Below are 16,787 nucleotides of genomic sequence, written 5' to 3' on the forward strand. Positions count from 1 at the left end.
TTGTTGGAAAAGGACTTTAGCACAACAGCAGGTCTAGAAATCTTGTCTAGATGCTGTGAAGAGGTAAGTGAAAAGAAAGGAAGTAAACTGGAGTAGCAGTTTCTCAGGGCTGCTGGACATCCAGTCTTGACTGCTCAGGCCAGGGCAGCATCTCAGATAGCTTCCTCTCTGAGGTCCAGGAGCCCCCAAAAAGGTACCTAAAAAGGGTACCTACAGGTAGCCCGAGCAGCTTGGCGAGATGTCTGAGGGATCAACCTCCTACCTTGCCTTTAAAATCCCATGGCTCTGGTCCAACATCTCAAATAGCTGTTCTGTTGCCCCAAACCTGGGTTCTGCTTCAGAACTTGTTCTTTTTAGACTGACACCTTAGTTGCCCTATCCAACTTTTGATTTTAGCTTCTCATCTGGATGCCAACTCTGCAGGTTGTGAGTTGGTCCTGTCCTGTCGTTCCCCAGAAGCCCAGCCTGGATCCAGCACTTATTATAATATATGTATATATATAATCATAATAATTTAGATATTATGATTATATATTTATATGATAAATTACTGTCTATTCTATTTTCCTACAGGAATAGAGAGACCATGGGTAGGTTTTTCAACTTTCTTGCTTTCATCTGAATCAACAGGCAGAGAAACCTTGGTTTCACAGACTGCTATGATACACAGGCATGGTTTAGGTTAGTTTAAAACCAACTGCATCACTCACTTAGATAATCATAATCTACAATGGATGGCATGTAGGCATTAAAGTTCATATTTCTATGTTTCTCCTCTTAATTCTCATGTCAATTTAATTTCCTTTCATTCTTGTCCTCTTCCAAAGGCTTTCTCATCTCTGGAACAAAAAACCTAAGAAATATGTTAAGATGCATTTTTTATTCATCATGTAGGTATTTTTAGAAGCAGTTATCTCCAGTAACTATTGATTTGGAGATGTAGGACAGTTTGGAAAAGAATAGACATTGTCTCTTCAACTTGTTCTCCTGAAACCAGAATAAGGGTAAAGTTTTCCTGTGTCCTCAAAATCATCCACGATCCCTGGAGTAAGTGCTGAGTCCCAGGAACACTGACTCCTCCCGTGCCCTGTGACTTGGGTAAGAGGCTTCCTTGACTTGACAGGTGCCACCTCATCAACCTCCGCAAAACCCACTTCCTTTAGAAGCAAATAGAAAACAACTGAGAGCATGAATTGACTGTCAGCTTTCAACACTGAAGGAAAGGATTGTATCTGTTTCTGGCAAACATGAAGTTAAACATCTGGTACTTCTTTCTCTTCTGTTTCCAAGTTGAAGTTCTAAAAGGTAAGTGGCCTTTTGACTATTTCTTATACAGTTGTGATTCCAAGTGAACGTTAAGAAAAAGAAAAGGTAGAAAAATTAGGCAGCAAATAGAAAGTGGTGTTATTTTTTTGAAAGCAGGAACAGTTGAAGAAGGGCTGGAGCACATGGCTGAAGGCCCCCGGGTCACCCACTGTCACTCTTACTGGTCTTGAGTTTGCATTGCTGCCTTTGAAACTGTGTTTTAGAATGGAAAAAAGGGTTTCATTGGATGATTACATTTTTTTTTCATCACAATCGACTTCTTTTTTCTTTTTTGTGAAAAATAAAATATATACAAAAAAAGCAATAAATTTCAAAGCATAGCACCACAATAACTTGTTGAACAGATTTCAGAGATTGGCATGGATTACAATTCCACCATTTTAGGTTTTTATTTCTAGCTGGGAGACTAAGAAATATCAATTTAATGATTCAGCAATCATATTCATTTGTTAAATCCTATCTTTGATGTATAACTCCACCATCACCTTTGATCTCTCTTTCCCTCTCTTTAGGGGTATTTGGGTTATGGCCATTCTAACTTTTTCATGTTGGAAGGGGCTGTCATAACATAGGGTAGGGAGATGGGACTAGCTGATGCTCTGGAGAGGCTGGGCCCTTTACGTTTATTGGACTGTCACATTTTTAATTTATCTGTTTGGATTTAGCTATCAGTGGATGAAATAGAAGCGTGGCTTACTGTTCTCAGAAAAAGATGAAAGGCAAAATGACATGTGTCAATAAAATGAAAATTAAATAGTCCTGGCATTTGAACTGGAAATTCTTTCTGTAGAAAAATGTAGAATGGAAGGGCTCTTGAAAAGAAGGATTCCGGGTGGTATGTTGTTAGACGTACCCAGGCTGCTGCAGAGTTTTTATTGACACAGTAAAATCAAGGTTTCCCCAAAAGGCTAAGGAGGAGTAGACTATATAAAAACACTTTCCAGGCTGCTGTAGACATTTGAAAACAACCTAGAGCCCCTGATTCTTTCTTTTGGATATTATATATTAGACTCTATCCAAATGGCTTACGCAATGCTACCTACAATTTAAACTAATGTGTGTCTTTCTGCTGCTTTTTATTCTTTACATATTTATATTACTTTTGTTTTTTCTTAACTCTGAGCCATGTTCTTGAGGCTGGGAAAAAAATGAAATTTTATTAAATGCAGAAGGTCTATGGACGCTAAAATGAAGGCACAGTTTTTAGTAGGTATAATCTCACCTACAAATAAATTTTGTAGTGGGGCAGAGAAATAGACTGTATTTTTCTCTCCAAAAAAATAATAAGAAAAAAAGCAGATTGATCAAAGGTTTGATCTTGTGATGACTCAAGGCAACTGAAATGCTTTTAAGTAAAGAGAAATTATGGTCTAGTGTTTGAGTCCCAGGGCAGTCCTAAGCTACTGAAATCACTTGTTTGACTATACTTTTTCTACAAATTCATTAGCGGCATGGGTATGATTCTGAATTAATATTAATTAATTAATTAATTCATTCATTCACTCATGCAGTACCAAGCACCTTTCATGCAGAGGTACTGTGCTAGCTGTTGTACTAATGATAAAAAAAAAACCAGGTCAGTTCTTAATCTCTTGAGGCTAACTGAATAGGTAGGAAAGAGGCATTAATCAATAATTCCATGAATTAATGATAATTACAGTCTGAATCCAATTCTATGAGAGAATGTAACAAAGGAGTCCGAGTAGACTGGATTTGAATGGATGTGAGAGTGGGGAAGGAGTTAGGCTTTCCTGTGAAAGTCACACTTGAGTTTGAAGGGCAAGTAGGGAGAATAATGTTTGGGTGGGAAAGAACATTCCATGCCAAAACTAAAGCAAGTGCAAAGGGCCTGTGGCAGAATGGAAGAGAGATAAGGTCAAGCAATTGAAGGAAGGCAGAGATGTGCCTGAACACAGAAAGGGAAGGGCTTGAGGTAGTGCACGGTAAAACTGGAAGTGGAGGTAGGACCCAGACCATTCAGATCATTTGGGCTATGTTAAGAATTTTTGTTTTTCTTCTAAGAATGTTGGGACAAGTCATAAAAGTGTTTTTTGTTTTATTTAGCTTTGCTTGTTTGTTCTGTGCTGCTAAAAAGCATCCCAAATGCCAATGCCATTTGGATGGTTATGGTGGTGCAACCTGTGTTCAGGAGGTTTGGATTAGCATCAGCATTATTTCTATAGAATGACAGATCCAGCCTAGGTTGGTTGTTTCAAGTCACTAAAGTGAGGTGATGAATAAATTGTACCCCTGGAATCTTGGACCTCAAATGAATGAAATCACTGATCACTCTCATCATGGAAAATGTCATTTGGCATTTCATCTTCCTGTTTGACAAGTGGCAAAACAGAGGCACAAGTGGCTAAATAGTGATAATAAATAAAAATACCACCATAATGGATTTAGCCAGCAACTGCATTTAAAAAACTCAAAACACAAAATAAAGAGCCAAACTGAAGTTAAGTAAGTACTTGCAGGTTCTTCTCTTTGCCATATATATGTATATTTTGGGGTGCATGGTCTGGGAATAGAACCTTGCCATATTTAAAAAAATTTTATTGTGAAAAATAACATATACACAAAAAAGCAGTAAATTTCAAAGCACATTACAACAATTAGTTATAGAACAGATTTCAGAGTTTGATATGGGTTACAATTCCACAAATCTAAATTTTTCCTTCTGCTTGCTCCAAGACACTGTAGACTAAAAGAAATATCAATGTAATGATTCAGGGGTCATACATATTTGTTAAATCTTATCTTCTCTCTTATAAACTCCACCTTCTCCTTTGATCTTTTAAATTTTATTTTTTTATTGATATATATATATAATGTATTCACATACCATGTAATCAACCAAAGTATACATGCAATGGTAACAATATCATCATATAGCTTTAAATTTATCATCACAATTGACTTTTGTGTGTGTGTGTGAAAAATAACATATATACAAAAAAGCAATAAATTTCAAAGCACATTGCAACAATTAGTTGTAGAGCAGATTTCAGAGTTCGGTATGGATTAGAATTCCACAATTTTAGGTTTTTATTTCTAGCTGCTTCAAGGTAGTGGAGACTAAAAGAAATATCAATATAATAATTCAGCAGTCATACTTATTTGTTAAACCCTACCTTCTCTTTCATAACTCCATCATCACCTTTGATCTTTCTCCCAGTCTTTAGGGGTATTTGGGCTATGCACATTCTAACTTTTTCATGTTGGAAGGGGCTGTTGATAATTTTGGGTAAGGAGATAGAACTGTCTGGTATTCTGGAGAGGCTGGCCCCTTTTTTCAGAACTCATCTGGTCCAGCAACCCATCTGGAAATTGTAGGTTTCTGAAAAGTTACCTTAGTTCATGGAACCTTTGTAGAATCTTATAAATTGCCCTAGATGTTCTTTAGGATTGGCAGGAATGGTTTTGGTTGGGGTTTGGCAAGTTATGATAGGTAGCAATATCTAACTGAAGCTTGTGTAAGAGTGACCTCTAGAGTGGCCTCTTGATTCTATTTGAACTCTCATCTTTGCCATATTTTTAATCCTCCCCACTATGTATATACATTTTCATTCCACTAAGAGGTATTATTAACTTCAGTTTATGTTTGAAGAATATCAGATGTGATTTGTTACTGTGATTTGTGACCCAGCAATTAAGGGCAGAACCAAGATGAGAATTCAAATGTGTTTGGTTCCACATTCTTTCCACATATTGAAATAGCAGAGACATAAGAGAAATTCTGAGCAGTTTTGTTATTTGAGTTAAGAGGGTTGGAAATCTTGGTGATTCCCAATCTTCTAGTGATCTCAATTTGAAGTAACACAGTCTTGTTATTTTAATGTTTCTGGAATGATTAGAAGCTTCTCTTTGAAAAAGGATCTGGGGAAAATGTGACTCTGTAACTGCATTTAGAAGACCTTCTTTCTAGACGTTATGGCCAGTGGGGACCAGGTAGGTGACCTGATGAATTCTGGTTTTAGACAGATGACTCTGAATGTAGTGTGGAGAAAGTACTGGGAGTGGGGGGAATGAGTAGAGTGAAAATGATGCTTCATAAATGTCCATGTCCATGATGTGTTCTGAGAAGAAGCTGGGAGAATAGCCCTCTTGTCCACTTTGAGCCTTGCTCTGTCACTGAGGTGCTGAAGCAGTGATTCCTGAATTCCACTATCTCAGAGAAAACGGTCTTTTGGTGTCTCATCTACCTGCTTCTCCCCAGGAGTAAGGAGAGAAGTCGTCAGAGCTGAGCTGACCTGTGGTTCCTCCTGACCTCTCCAGGACTCTGCAAAAATGTGATGTACTGGCAGTACCCACTTCCAGTATTCATGTTGGATTTATAAAAAAATCCAAACCTATTGATAGATAAATTCAGGTCATTTTCACTCAGTAAAATAATCCTATATTTGGTTTCATTTCTTGTGTATTACTTATTTTCCTTTGTTTTATCATCTCTTTCGTTTTTCTTTCTGGTTTGATGATGTTCTCTTTAACTCCCCTCATTGCTTCCAGTTAATTTGGAAGATCAACAACACTTCTTAATTTCCCAAGATATTACCTTCATTTTTAGAAAATCTTAAGGCAATGTCTGTCTCTTATTCTATTAAAATAAACTAAAAAAGATGGCCTTGTTATTTAATATACCAAGCTCCCCCCAAGAACCCCCACATTTACATGAGAAGTTCTGAACGCTCTCTCCCTCCCTCTCTCATGCAGGCTCCATCTAGTGCACCCAGGCCTTGATGCTTGGGTTTTGCTGAAGGAATCTAATATGTGTAGTTTCTGTTCACCACTAGGCTTCCTCTTACAGTGTTCCTTTTCTGTTTCAATAACCCTTTCTTAACACTTTTGTCACGTATTTCCAGTGGTGTATCATCCTCTCCTTCTGTTCCTGTCTTGAAACCTTTGTTCAGACTAAATTTTCATTGTGTCAGAAGACTTCCTCAGAGACCCCTAACTCTGAATTCTTACGTAGGGATAGAGGTCTTTCTTGTACTTTGATGGATGACTGATACCTTTTCTGGGAATAGGATTCCACACTGCAGTCTTTCTGTCTGTGGATATTCAGCCGTTGTCTGCTAGCTTCCAGGCTCGTGAGTAAATAAATAGTTCTTTGCTAATTTGAATGCCATTCATTTGTAAGCAGCTTCTTTCCCCTCTCTCTCTCATCTTGCACCTTTTCGTTTCAATATTGGAATTCAAGTATTTTGCTAGGATTTGTTTACCTGTGTGTGTGTATGTTTATTAAAATTGTTTGGGACTAGGTGAGCCTTTTCAGTCTGGAAGTATTTTTCTTTGTTTCAGGGACAATCTCTTAGTATTTATGTAATCATAGCTTTTCCTCTTTCTTTTCTTTCTTTCTCTTTCTAGAAATGCCTAATATTTTCATGTGAGACCTTGAGTGAATAAATTTATTTTTTCATCATGAGTGAATAAAATGGTCTTCATAACCACAACTCCTTCAGATGAAATGGAATATTATGGTTTTTAAATTACTACTACCGCAATCCCATTTCTTGGTAGAAATAAAATGTAGGTGTACAGGGAAGACCTAAATTATCATATTAGCTTTGCCTGTTGTAAGATGCATAGCTTTGTTTGACTTAAAAAACTGCTTCAGTATTCATAGTTATAAGCTGAGTAAAACTCACAACTTATACTACCTCCCTACCCTAAGAATAAATATATTGTATATAAATAGTGATTCATTTAGGGCATACAAATTTTAAAATATATATATATTTTTTATTTATTGGAAGCTAGAAACCAATGAAAGGACACAATTTTCCATAAATGGCATCTCTGTGCTGCTTGTTGTTCTAAGAAATTAAGTCTGTCACATGGCACTTTTTGGTCCTTCTACATAAAATAAGAATTTTTGAAACCTTATAAAAATCCAAAATTGTATTTTGTAGAGAATATGTGTGTACTGTATGGAGAATATGTAACACAAATTGAAGCTGTTAGTCAAAAGTTGATTTTTTTTTCAATGATTTTACCTGCAAGGATGACCAGACAAAGACAAAGATTTGCAAATTGAGAGAGAGAGAGTCAGAAATTGGGGATATGAACACTTTCTGGGTTGTGCATAACGTACTGATGCTTGTATCTACTTTGTTTGAAGAAAAGCAAGAACAGGTTGTCCCTAAATGGGATGATGGGCTTGGGAGTTTTTTGCTTGTTTGTTTTGTTTATACCATTTCTTTCTTTTTTTTTTGTAAAGAATAACATATATACAAAAAAGCAATAAATTCAAAGCACATTGCAACAATTAGTTGTAGAACAGATTTCAGAATTTGCTATGGGTTACAATTCCACAATTTTAGGTTTTTACTTCTAGCTGATCTAAGATACTGAAGACCAAAAGAAATATTAATATAATGATTCAGGACTCATCCTCTGTTAAACCCTACCTTCTCTGTATAACTCCACCATCCCCTCTGAGGCTTGGGAATTCCGATTCAAGTCACCACTAGTTTTTATATCTGCCACTTGAGTCACATTGATGCAGACACAGTACTTTCAACAATTACTTAAAAATAATTTAAATGTAACTTTTCTGATTTTGAGGAATCAAACTTGTTACAGCCAATGTTTATGTTCTCTTAGGGCTCAGTGCCAAAGAAACCATTGATGCAAAAAAAGAAAAAGCCCAAGTCAGACCAAACCACACCACACAGAAAACCTCAAATGCCCTTACAACTAAAATTCTGTTCATTATGTAGGACTAAAGCTAAAATCTCAAAGAAGTCCCTGTTTGCATTTGTGTATGTGAACTCACATGTACGCATTTCTACAGGCAGATAAGTTATAGGATAAATAGTAGGAATTTAAACTTAGGGCAAAGATCTAGATTTTGCTGCAGTATCAGAAGCACGGGTAATAGCACACAACAGCTGATGAATGAGGATGTCTAAGGAAATGAGTGTGGTACACACACAGTGGAATTTCATGTCTAGAAAATGTTTTATGATTTTTATAATTTTCAGTCATAGAACACATATGGTATCGATGTGAATCTTATTTTAAGTATTTGAGGCAAAATATCCAATACCTCTTAAAAGAAAAGAAATATCTGAAAATAATTTACAAATCTAGATTAACGTTAAAAACTTTTGTTTTCTTTCTGGTTTCTCAGCAAGCCTCTTCAGCGCCTGTGCTATGGTTTCTATACAGTGAGGAAGTTGGACTAGATGTTTGGACTAAGACATTTGTTAAGAATGTTAACCTGGGTGTCAGGTTTAGATTGTAAGGCTCTACCACTTATTGTCTCTATAATCTTGGGCCAGATATTCAAGCCTCAGTTTCCTCTTCTGTAACATAGAGATAATAATAATAGAAAATCCGACACATAAGTCTGTTATGAAAAACATACATTGCATGTAAAGCATTTCACACACTACCCAAAATGTAATAAGCACTTATTATTTATAAGAAGTTATTATTCTTATTCCTATATGGCAGCTACTGAAAATTTAGATATTGATATGACTGGCATATCTTTTGGGTTTGAGAGAATTAGCTGGGCTTTGTTCAGTTTGAGCCTATGTCTTTGGACTGAAAAACTAGTGTTCCTTCATACACAAATATATAGGATTTCTCGCCCTATTTTACTCACTCCTCTCCTTTGCCCATTACAAGTGCATTTACCAAACATCCTCAGCCTCCATATTCTTCTCTTTATCCATTCATTTAATAATATTAGCTTTTGCTATGTTTCAGTTTCTGGAATTGTTTAAGTAACCATGATGATGCTCCTTCGGGAGCTTGCAGAAGATAAGCAAAAATAATTATCATCTAAGATGATATGAATTATAAATATATTGGTGTAAACAAAATATTATTGAGAGCACAGAGGTAAAAGTTTTTGTCTGAGGATTTCAGAGACATCTCAGGAGAGAGAGGAGATGGCATTCAAAATGTTTTTTTTTTTTTTTTTTTAATGTGGGCAGACACCCGGGTCCTCTGGCATGGCAGGCTAGCGTCCTTGCCTGCTGAGCCACCATGGCCCGCCCTCAAAATGGTTTATGAAAAATGAATGACTTCCAAGCAGATAGAGAGGTAGTAGGCTACTCAAGTCTATGGGAACAGAAGTAAAGATGTGAAAGGGATAGCCAAGAAGTTCACTATGACTTGAACATACCATCCATACAATTGTGAAAGGATTTCGTATCATGCTAAGGAACTTGATTTTACTTTATGGCGACTGGAAACTAATGGAGACTTTTAAGCTGAGGAATGAAATGCTTTTTAAAAGCACAGTTTTGGGAACAGAAAGGAAGATGGACCAGGAGGAGAGAGATTGATGTTGGGAAGGCCAGTCAAGAAGCTGCTTCCACAGTTGAAGGGAGACATGAAAATGGCCTGGGCAGGTAATGGCAATGGAGAAAAGAGATTGAATTCCAGAGATCGACGAGTTAGAGCTAACTGGACTTGGTGGTCAATTAGATGAGAAGAGTCAGAGAGAGGGAGACATGGTGAAGACTCTAAGGTGCCTAAGGCTGTATTAGTGACCTCCTTAAAAGATGGAATTTGGGTTTAGTGAGTACGTATTGAGTTAGATCTGGAAATGTCAGAGGATACCCAGATAGAGAGGTTGAACAGAAATTGGACAAAGGTTCTGGATCTAAAGAAAAGGGTGGTCTAGAGATAAAGATATGTGGGTTGTGGGGCCATACATGTAAACAAAGTCATCAAAAAATGTCCTGTCGCTATGCCCTCAGAGCATTGCACAGCAGCTGAAGAATGGAAGTAATGTGGGCTTTCCTGGATGCAGATAAAATTCTCCCTCCCTTCCCTGTGCAGAAGAGAGTTGGGTTCATTTAATCTCATGTGATTTCCCTAGCAGGGCGATTTCACATCTATAGCAATGAAATAACTAACAAAGTAACTTGTCTGCAAATTAATTACTTTGTGAATATTGCTACAAAATTTATAACACCTCTGGGATTTTTCTATCTTCACGAAGAAAATCAACTTTTACTGGAAGAATATCAATCTTTCATTTTGCTTATTATACAATCTTAGAGAACTAAGGGTTTTGGATGCCCTGTAAAGAGTTCCCTGGAGAGTGAAAACAATTCACACATTTGGTGCATGTGTGTGTATATGTGTGTGTGTGTGTGTGTGTGTGTGCGCGCACTCCTTTAACTCTATGTCTTTCTCCTCACTCTTCTTCTTCACATTTTTTCTGCTTAAAAAATGCAAATGATACAAGAATTTAGATTGGATTGGATTTATTTTGCCTACCTTCCATGCTGACCCCATCATTTCTTTAGATTATGGTTGCCTTTGTGTAGTAATGTAAGTACAGAAATGATATTTTTATAAAAATATACTAGCCAGGATTTTAAAGTTTTAACTAGTAAACTCATAAGAAATGACATTATTTTTATGAAAGGCAAAAAGATGTGGTAGGAAGCTATTTTTTTAAAAAATGGTGGAACTAATATAAATATTGCAATTTTTAGAACTTTATCTCTTGCATCATGCTCATATACCGCATTAAGCTAAAGCTTATCCTTGCTTGATTACCAAAAATGTGTTTAATAAGCACCATGAATAATTGCAAACTCAGGAGATCTTATCTCTCTGTTACTTTGAGACTTCTGTGGAGGTTTGTGGTTAGAAGTCTGAATTAAGGAGTATAAAATCATATTTCTGATCTGTCTAGCATCTCTTGCATTGTGTGGGTTTTCTTAAAGTTTTCTTCAAAGGATTTTGTATGAGAGATAATACAACTGCTTATAAAGAATTCTAACAGGATAGGGCTAGAAATTAATAAATTCTTTTGAACTAGGAACAATACTCAGGTGAATGACCTTTATGTCAAAGTTTTCTTTCACAGTACCAAAAAAGCAGACACAAGTACCTTTATCCCTTAGAAAAAATTGAAAACCTAAAGAAACTAATACATTCTGATTCTTCAGAATGTTAGCTCTACTGATATCAACAGTAATATTAGGAAAATCATAATTAGCAGCAGCTAACAATTTTAAGCCTCTAGAGGGAAGAAAATGCCCTGTTAGACATGGTACTCCATGTAATTTAAGAGAAATAATATCTATTCTCCATGCTTATAACTGAGGCATGCCAACAAGACGTCAACAGCTATGTGTGGCAAAGCAAAAACTAATGCTTAATATTCATATTTTAAGACTCATCAGGATTCATGTAGAAGACATTCCTATTTGTGTTTTTAGCAATATATTAAGTTATAAAAGTTATATATTTTTATATATAAAAGTTATAGTTTCACAGATTACTAACCTGCTATGGTTATGCAACATCTGTGTATTAGATGTATTAGAACAAATATTGGTCCAGCAGCTCCTGTCCAAGCTATACACTGGGCAAATTTAATGGCTATGTACTTTTGGGAGATCTAAGCAATCATCCAGATTTAAACCTGTCTTCGTCTCTACAGGCATGATAGAGCCAAAAGAATAATCCATCTAAATCTTTATAAACCTTGTAGATATTTGCAGTAGTTGACTTTTTTTTTTTTAAATCAGAAAGATACTTCTAATTAGAATATGGTCCCCACTTGGGAAGGTGTCACATTTGGATGACTGTATGTATATCTGAAGTACTTGTTTCTAGAAGACAGGCAATGTGGTTTAGCTAACACTAGGATCATGTCCCTGCTATGAGCTGTGTTATCCTGGGCAAGATATTAACTTTTCTGGCCCCAGTTTACTTGATAAATGTAAAGTGAAGGGATTAACTTGATCATTTCTAAGAATACTTTTCGTTCTTATATTCTATATTCTGTGCTTCATCTATGATATTTATAATGTCACAGAGATCAATAAATTCACCTTCCATTCATCTATTCAATAAATATTTATTAAAACTTGCTATATACAAGTTGCCATTGGAGGTAATTGGGAGATAGTGGTGAATGAGTCTGACAAGGTCCCTGATTTTAAAGCTTACATTAATGTGACGTAGCCAGACAATAAGCACACAAATAAATAAAGAAGGCAGATAATTTCAACAATGTTAAATACTTTATCTCAGAGTGATATGATAGGAAATTATTTAGGGGGTATGCATTCAATTGGGTGACTAGTTGTTGCTAAGAAAGTGTCATTACTCCTAAATGATGAGAAAGAAACAACCATGTGAAGTTCAGAGAGAACAGACAGAGAAACGGCAAATCCAAAGACCTGGGGGAAAGCTTATATGTTTAAGGAATGGAAGGAAGGGCCATGTAGTGAGCGACCTGTACAAGGTGGTGTTAGATTGTGGGAGGAATCATGCAGATCTTGGGAAACCAGACCATGGAGTTTGATTTTATTATAATTGGAAATCGTAAGGCCCTAAAGGTTTTCCAAAGCAGATCAAGGGCACTATCTGATTATGATGTTAGACAATCATTCTGTCTGCTCTGTAGAGAATGGATTATAAATTGGCAAGAGTGAAAGCAGAAAGTTAGGAAGCTCACAGCCCCAGAGAAAGATGATGGTATTTTGATCAGTTGCAGTCATTATGGAGAAGAATGGATAGACTGATGAACATAAAAGGGAGGTACAGTTAGTTAAGCCTTCTTCCCACAGATAGATTTTAGCAGTGGTGCTGTAAGACTCTAACTTCATGTGGTTGCCTGCTTCCATCACACATCTCTTGGCAGTTGCTAGTGGCACTTCAACCTCAGAATGAACCCAGTATCTGCAGTACACCCAAGAAGCTGTGTAATCTTGGCACAGAATTTAACTTGTCTGGGTTTTTATTTATCTGTAAGTGAAAGAATTGGACTTGCTGTATGGTCTCTAAGTTTATGAGATCTAATTGTCTATGGTACTGGGTAGAGGTGAATCATGTTATAGGATACACAGTGTGAAGATGAGAGTATTCTCAGGGTTCCACAATATGGACAGTTATAGGAATTTGTGGGTATTGGAGAGGGAGATGTTATGGTATGGAGAGTAGGGAGCAAAACAAAGTAGTGTAAAATAGGATATTTTGGAGGAAAATTTTATATTAAGCAGTGATATGTGAAGAAAGTATAAGAAAGAGAGACAGGAAGGGAGAGCAATAAGAGATTGGAGAGGGGCACACACAATTTTTAACAGCTGGTATGGCAGAGGAACTGAGCAAACAGATTTGACACCCAACTAATTGTAACAGACACTGGTTATAAAAATTGGTGCCTCATACCAGTGCTCTTGGGTGAATACTAGAGATGAAAGTAGGAACATCCAGGGACAGAGGAGAAAAGACACTAGCTGCGGCTTCAATTATAAGAAACTAATGTAGTCAGCTTTTCCTGAAATTGTTTATCCATTAAATGCTTTAGTTGTGGATAAAAAGAAAGGATATTCTTTTGATACTACTTTTTTAAACATCACCAAAGGCTAAAGAGAATTTATGATTAGGTATTTTAGCATATCTCTTCTCCTGGAAGTAGTATGATTGTGAAGCAACTGATCAAATGCATACCTTGTTCCTTTAGCTAAAAACATTTAAATTACAGACTAGAGTTTTCAAATGGTTTTCCAGATGGATATTTTAAACATGGAGTCAAGCTTATGATTACTACATTTCCTTATAAAAAACAGTGAACTGTTGGAGGAAAGAAATACCTGATTCCAGGGGAGGAGTCTCAGCACATGGAGAATAAGAAAGAGCATAACAATGCCTGCCATCAGAACTAGCAGTCCTCAGGTCCTAAGGTCCTGACCCACTCCATGGTTTTCAGGTGTTGGACTCACCAACAAAAGGATATCTCACACATCACTGACAGGTCAATGTTTACTCAATAGAGGAAAGACCAAGCAAGGGCAGCTTCCGTAGTGGTTGTTGGTCTCCCATGGCCAGCAGGTCTTGATCCATAGCTCACACAGGGAAATGGTTTGCATGCACCCCTACTGAGTGCTGCAAAATGAAGGACTCTGCTTTCTTCCTTCTGGGAACAGATAGAGCAGTAGGGAAGGGCCTTTTGTCTTTCCTAATTCCTTGGAATAGCCCATTAAGAGGCCATGAGAGGAAATAAATTGTAAACCAGTCCTGAACGATGGAAGGGCTGAGATCACAGCACAGAACTGTAAGTCTCCCAAGCTATGGAGGCTGGTGCTCTTCCCCCACTGGCAGGGAGGGTGGGCTGTTTTGGAGTTATATCCCTGTAAGACAAAGAAGCAGTCTCTACTAGGAGCAAGGAAGGTAGCTCAACCAAGCTCCAGCTGTAGAATTAATTAGCAAATTTGGATTGCTGAATACAAGCTCTGTGCACAGAGAAACCTGGATCACATGTGAAAGGAGCCTGGAGGTTTCTCCCTGGCATAGAGGAGGCAGGTCTGACAAACAAACAAACAAAACAAACCCAGAAGTTTTTGGAGTTGGCTGAGCCCAGAATACTGTAAAAGGACTATTGCCCAAGAAAAGGGGCATGTAGAGCCAGGTACCAACTCTGGCTCTTGATTGGCAAGACTGGCATGGGGCTGGCGTTTGGTTCTGAAAGGGTTTTTTTTTCTAGCTTTTCTTTTTCTCTTTCCTTCTTTCCTTCCTTCCTTTCTTTCTCTCTCTCTCTCTCTCTCTCTCTCTCTCTCTCTCTCTCTCTCTCTCTCTCTCTCTCTCTCTCTCTCTCTCCTTTCTTTCTTTCTTTCTTTCTTTCTTTCTTTCTTTCTTTCTTTCTTTCTTTCTTTCTTTCTTTCTTTCTTTCTTTCTTTCTTTCTTTCTTTCTTTCTTTCTTTCTTTCTTTCTTTCTTTCTTTCCCTTCCTTCCTTCCTTCCTTCCTTCCTTCCTTCCTTCCTTCCTTCCTTCCTTCCCCCCTCTTTCCTTCCTTCCTTTCTTTCTTACTTTAATTTTTAGCTGCCCATTAAATTAAGCTGCAGGTATTCTCTGATTTCAACACTGACTCAGGCAAGCATAGAGTTAAGGAATGTCTGAGAGATAAAGTAACTAGTCAGGTGAAAGAGGTAATCCCCTAAAGGATACTCTTTCCCAAGAAAAGGTGTGGGAGGAGGCAAGACTCAGTACAAGTGGTGGCTCTCATTTAGAGAATTCAGACCCCAGGGCCTGGAAAACAGAAACAGTTTAGGCCTCTGCCTTCTACCTCAGATTCTGTCTCAACCACATCCCTGGCAAGGACAGGGTCTGCTGAGAGTTAAAGGCAGTGCACCACTTTATGCCAGTAGGGAGCTGTGGGCTAACAAGTGCCACCTGCTGGATAGGATAGAAAAAACACAGATTCAAGAGGCCTCATAGAAAAGACTGGAGCCTATTAGGTCTCATCAGGGAAACTTGAAACTGGTTACATCCTCATTCTGAGTCCTGAGCCTTTCTTGTCTTGGAAAATCCAATTGGGGTAGGTACTATCTGGCAGGGCAAGATCCAGAAAAACAAGAACTGAAAAATTCTGATCATTAAACAGAAGCCAAGCTAGTCTAGAATAAGTTGAACTGAATGTTAAAGAACAGATAGAGAATAAAGCTAACCAATAAAAAACTGTAGGTAAAAGAGAGAAAATGACCTCTAAAATAAACTAGTCAAGGAAATCAGATGCCTAGCCACCAGCAAAAAACAAAGTCATACTAGGAAAAAAGAAGATATGCCCAAAGGAAAAAATTAACACTTCAAATGAGATGTAGGAGATGAAACAACTAATTAAAGATGTTCCAAAAAATCTTCTAAATCAAAACAATGAATTGAAGGCAGCTATGACAAAAGAGATGAAGGATGTAAAGAAGACACTGTGTAATCATAAAGAAGGACTTGAAAGTTTAAAAAAACAAAAACAAATCGCAGAACTTAGGGGAATGAAAGGCACAATAAAAGAGATGAAAAACACAATGGAGACATACAACAGCAGATTTGAAGAGGCAGAAGAAAGGATTAGTGAACAAGAGGCCAGGTCATCTGAAATCCTATACAGAAAAGAACAGATAAGGGAAAGAATATGAGCAGAGTCTCAGGGAATTAAATGACAATGTGAAGCACATGAATATATATATTATAGGTGTCCCAGAAGGAGGAGAGAAGGGAAAAGGGGCAGAAAGAGTAATGGAGGATACAATCACTGAAACTTTCCCAACCCTTATGAAAGATATAAAATTATAGATCTCAGCAGTGCAGCAAACAGAATAGTTCCAAATAGACCCACCCCAAGACACTTACTAATCAGACTGTCAAATGTCAAAGACAAAGAGAGAATTCTGAAAGCAAGAAGAGAAATGTGAACCACCACATGCAAGGGAAGCTCCATAAGACTATGTGTGGATTTCTCAGCCAAATCCATGGAGGCAAGAAGGCAGTCATATGATACACTTAAGATACTGAAAGAGAATCTACCAAGAATTCTATACTAGCAAAACCATCTTTCAAAAATGAGGGAGAGTTTAAAATATTTTCAGACAGACACTGATAGAGTTTGTGAACAAGAGATCTGCTCTACAAGAAATCCTAAAGGAAACACTTCAGGCAGATAAGAAAAGACAGGAGAGGGTATTGGACAAGAGTGTAAA

General features: G+C 37.2%; 1 protein-coding gene across 1 annotated transcript in view; it reads left to right on the forward strand.

The window, feature by feature from the left end:
• The first annotated feature begins 1,009 nt into the window (after window positions 1–1,009).
• ICOS (inducible T cell costimulator) overlaps window positions 1,010–16,787 on the forward strand; it is a 33,915-nt gene continuing 18,137 nt past the window's right edge. Inside the window, exon 1 of the mRNA XM_077154792.1 lies at window positions 1,010–1,305. Coding sequence (XP_077010907.1) covers window positions 1,248–1,305 — 58 coding nt within the window. The 5' untranslated portion in view covers window positions 1,010–1,247. The remainder of the gene's footprint in view (window positions 1,306–16,787) is intronic.

This window comes from Tamandua tetradactyla, chromosome 3 (genome assembly GCF_023851605.1).
Source record: "Tamandua tetradactyla isolate mTamTet1 chromosome 3, mTamTet1.pri, whole genome shotgun sequence".
Classification (NCBI taxonomy): domain Eukaryota; kingdom Metazoa; phylum Chordata; class Mammalia; order Pilosa; family Myrmecophagidae; genus Tamandua; species Tamandua tetradactyla.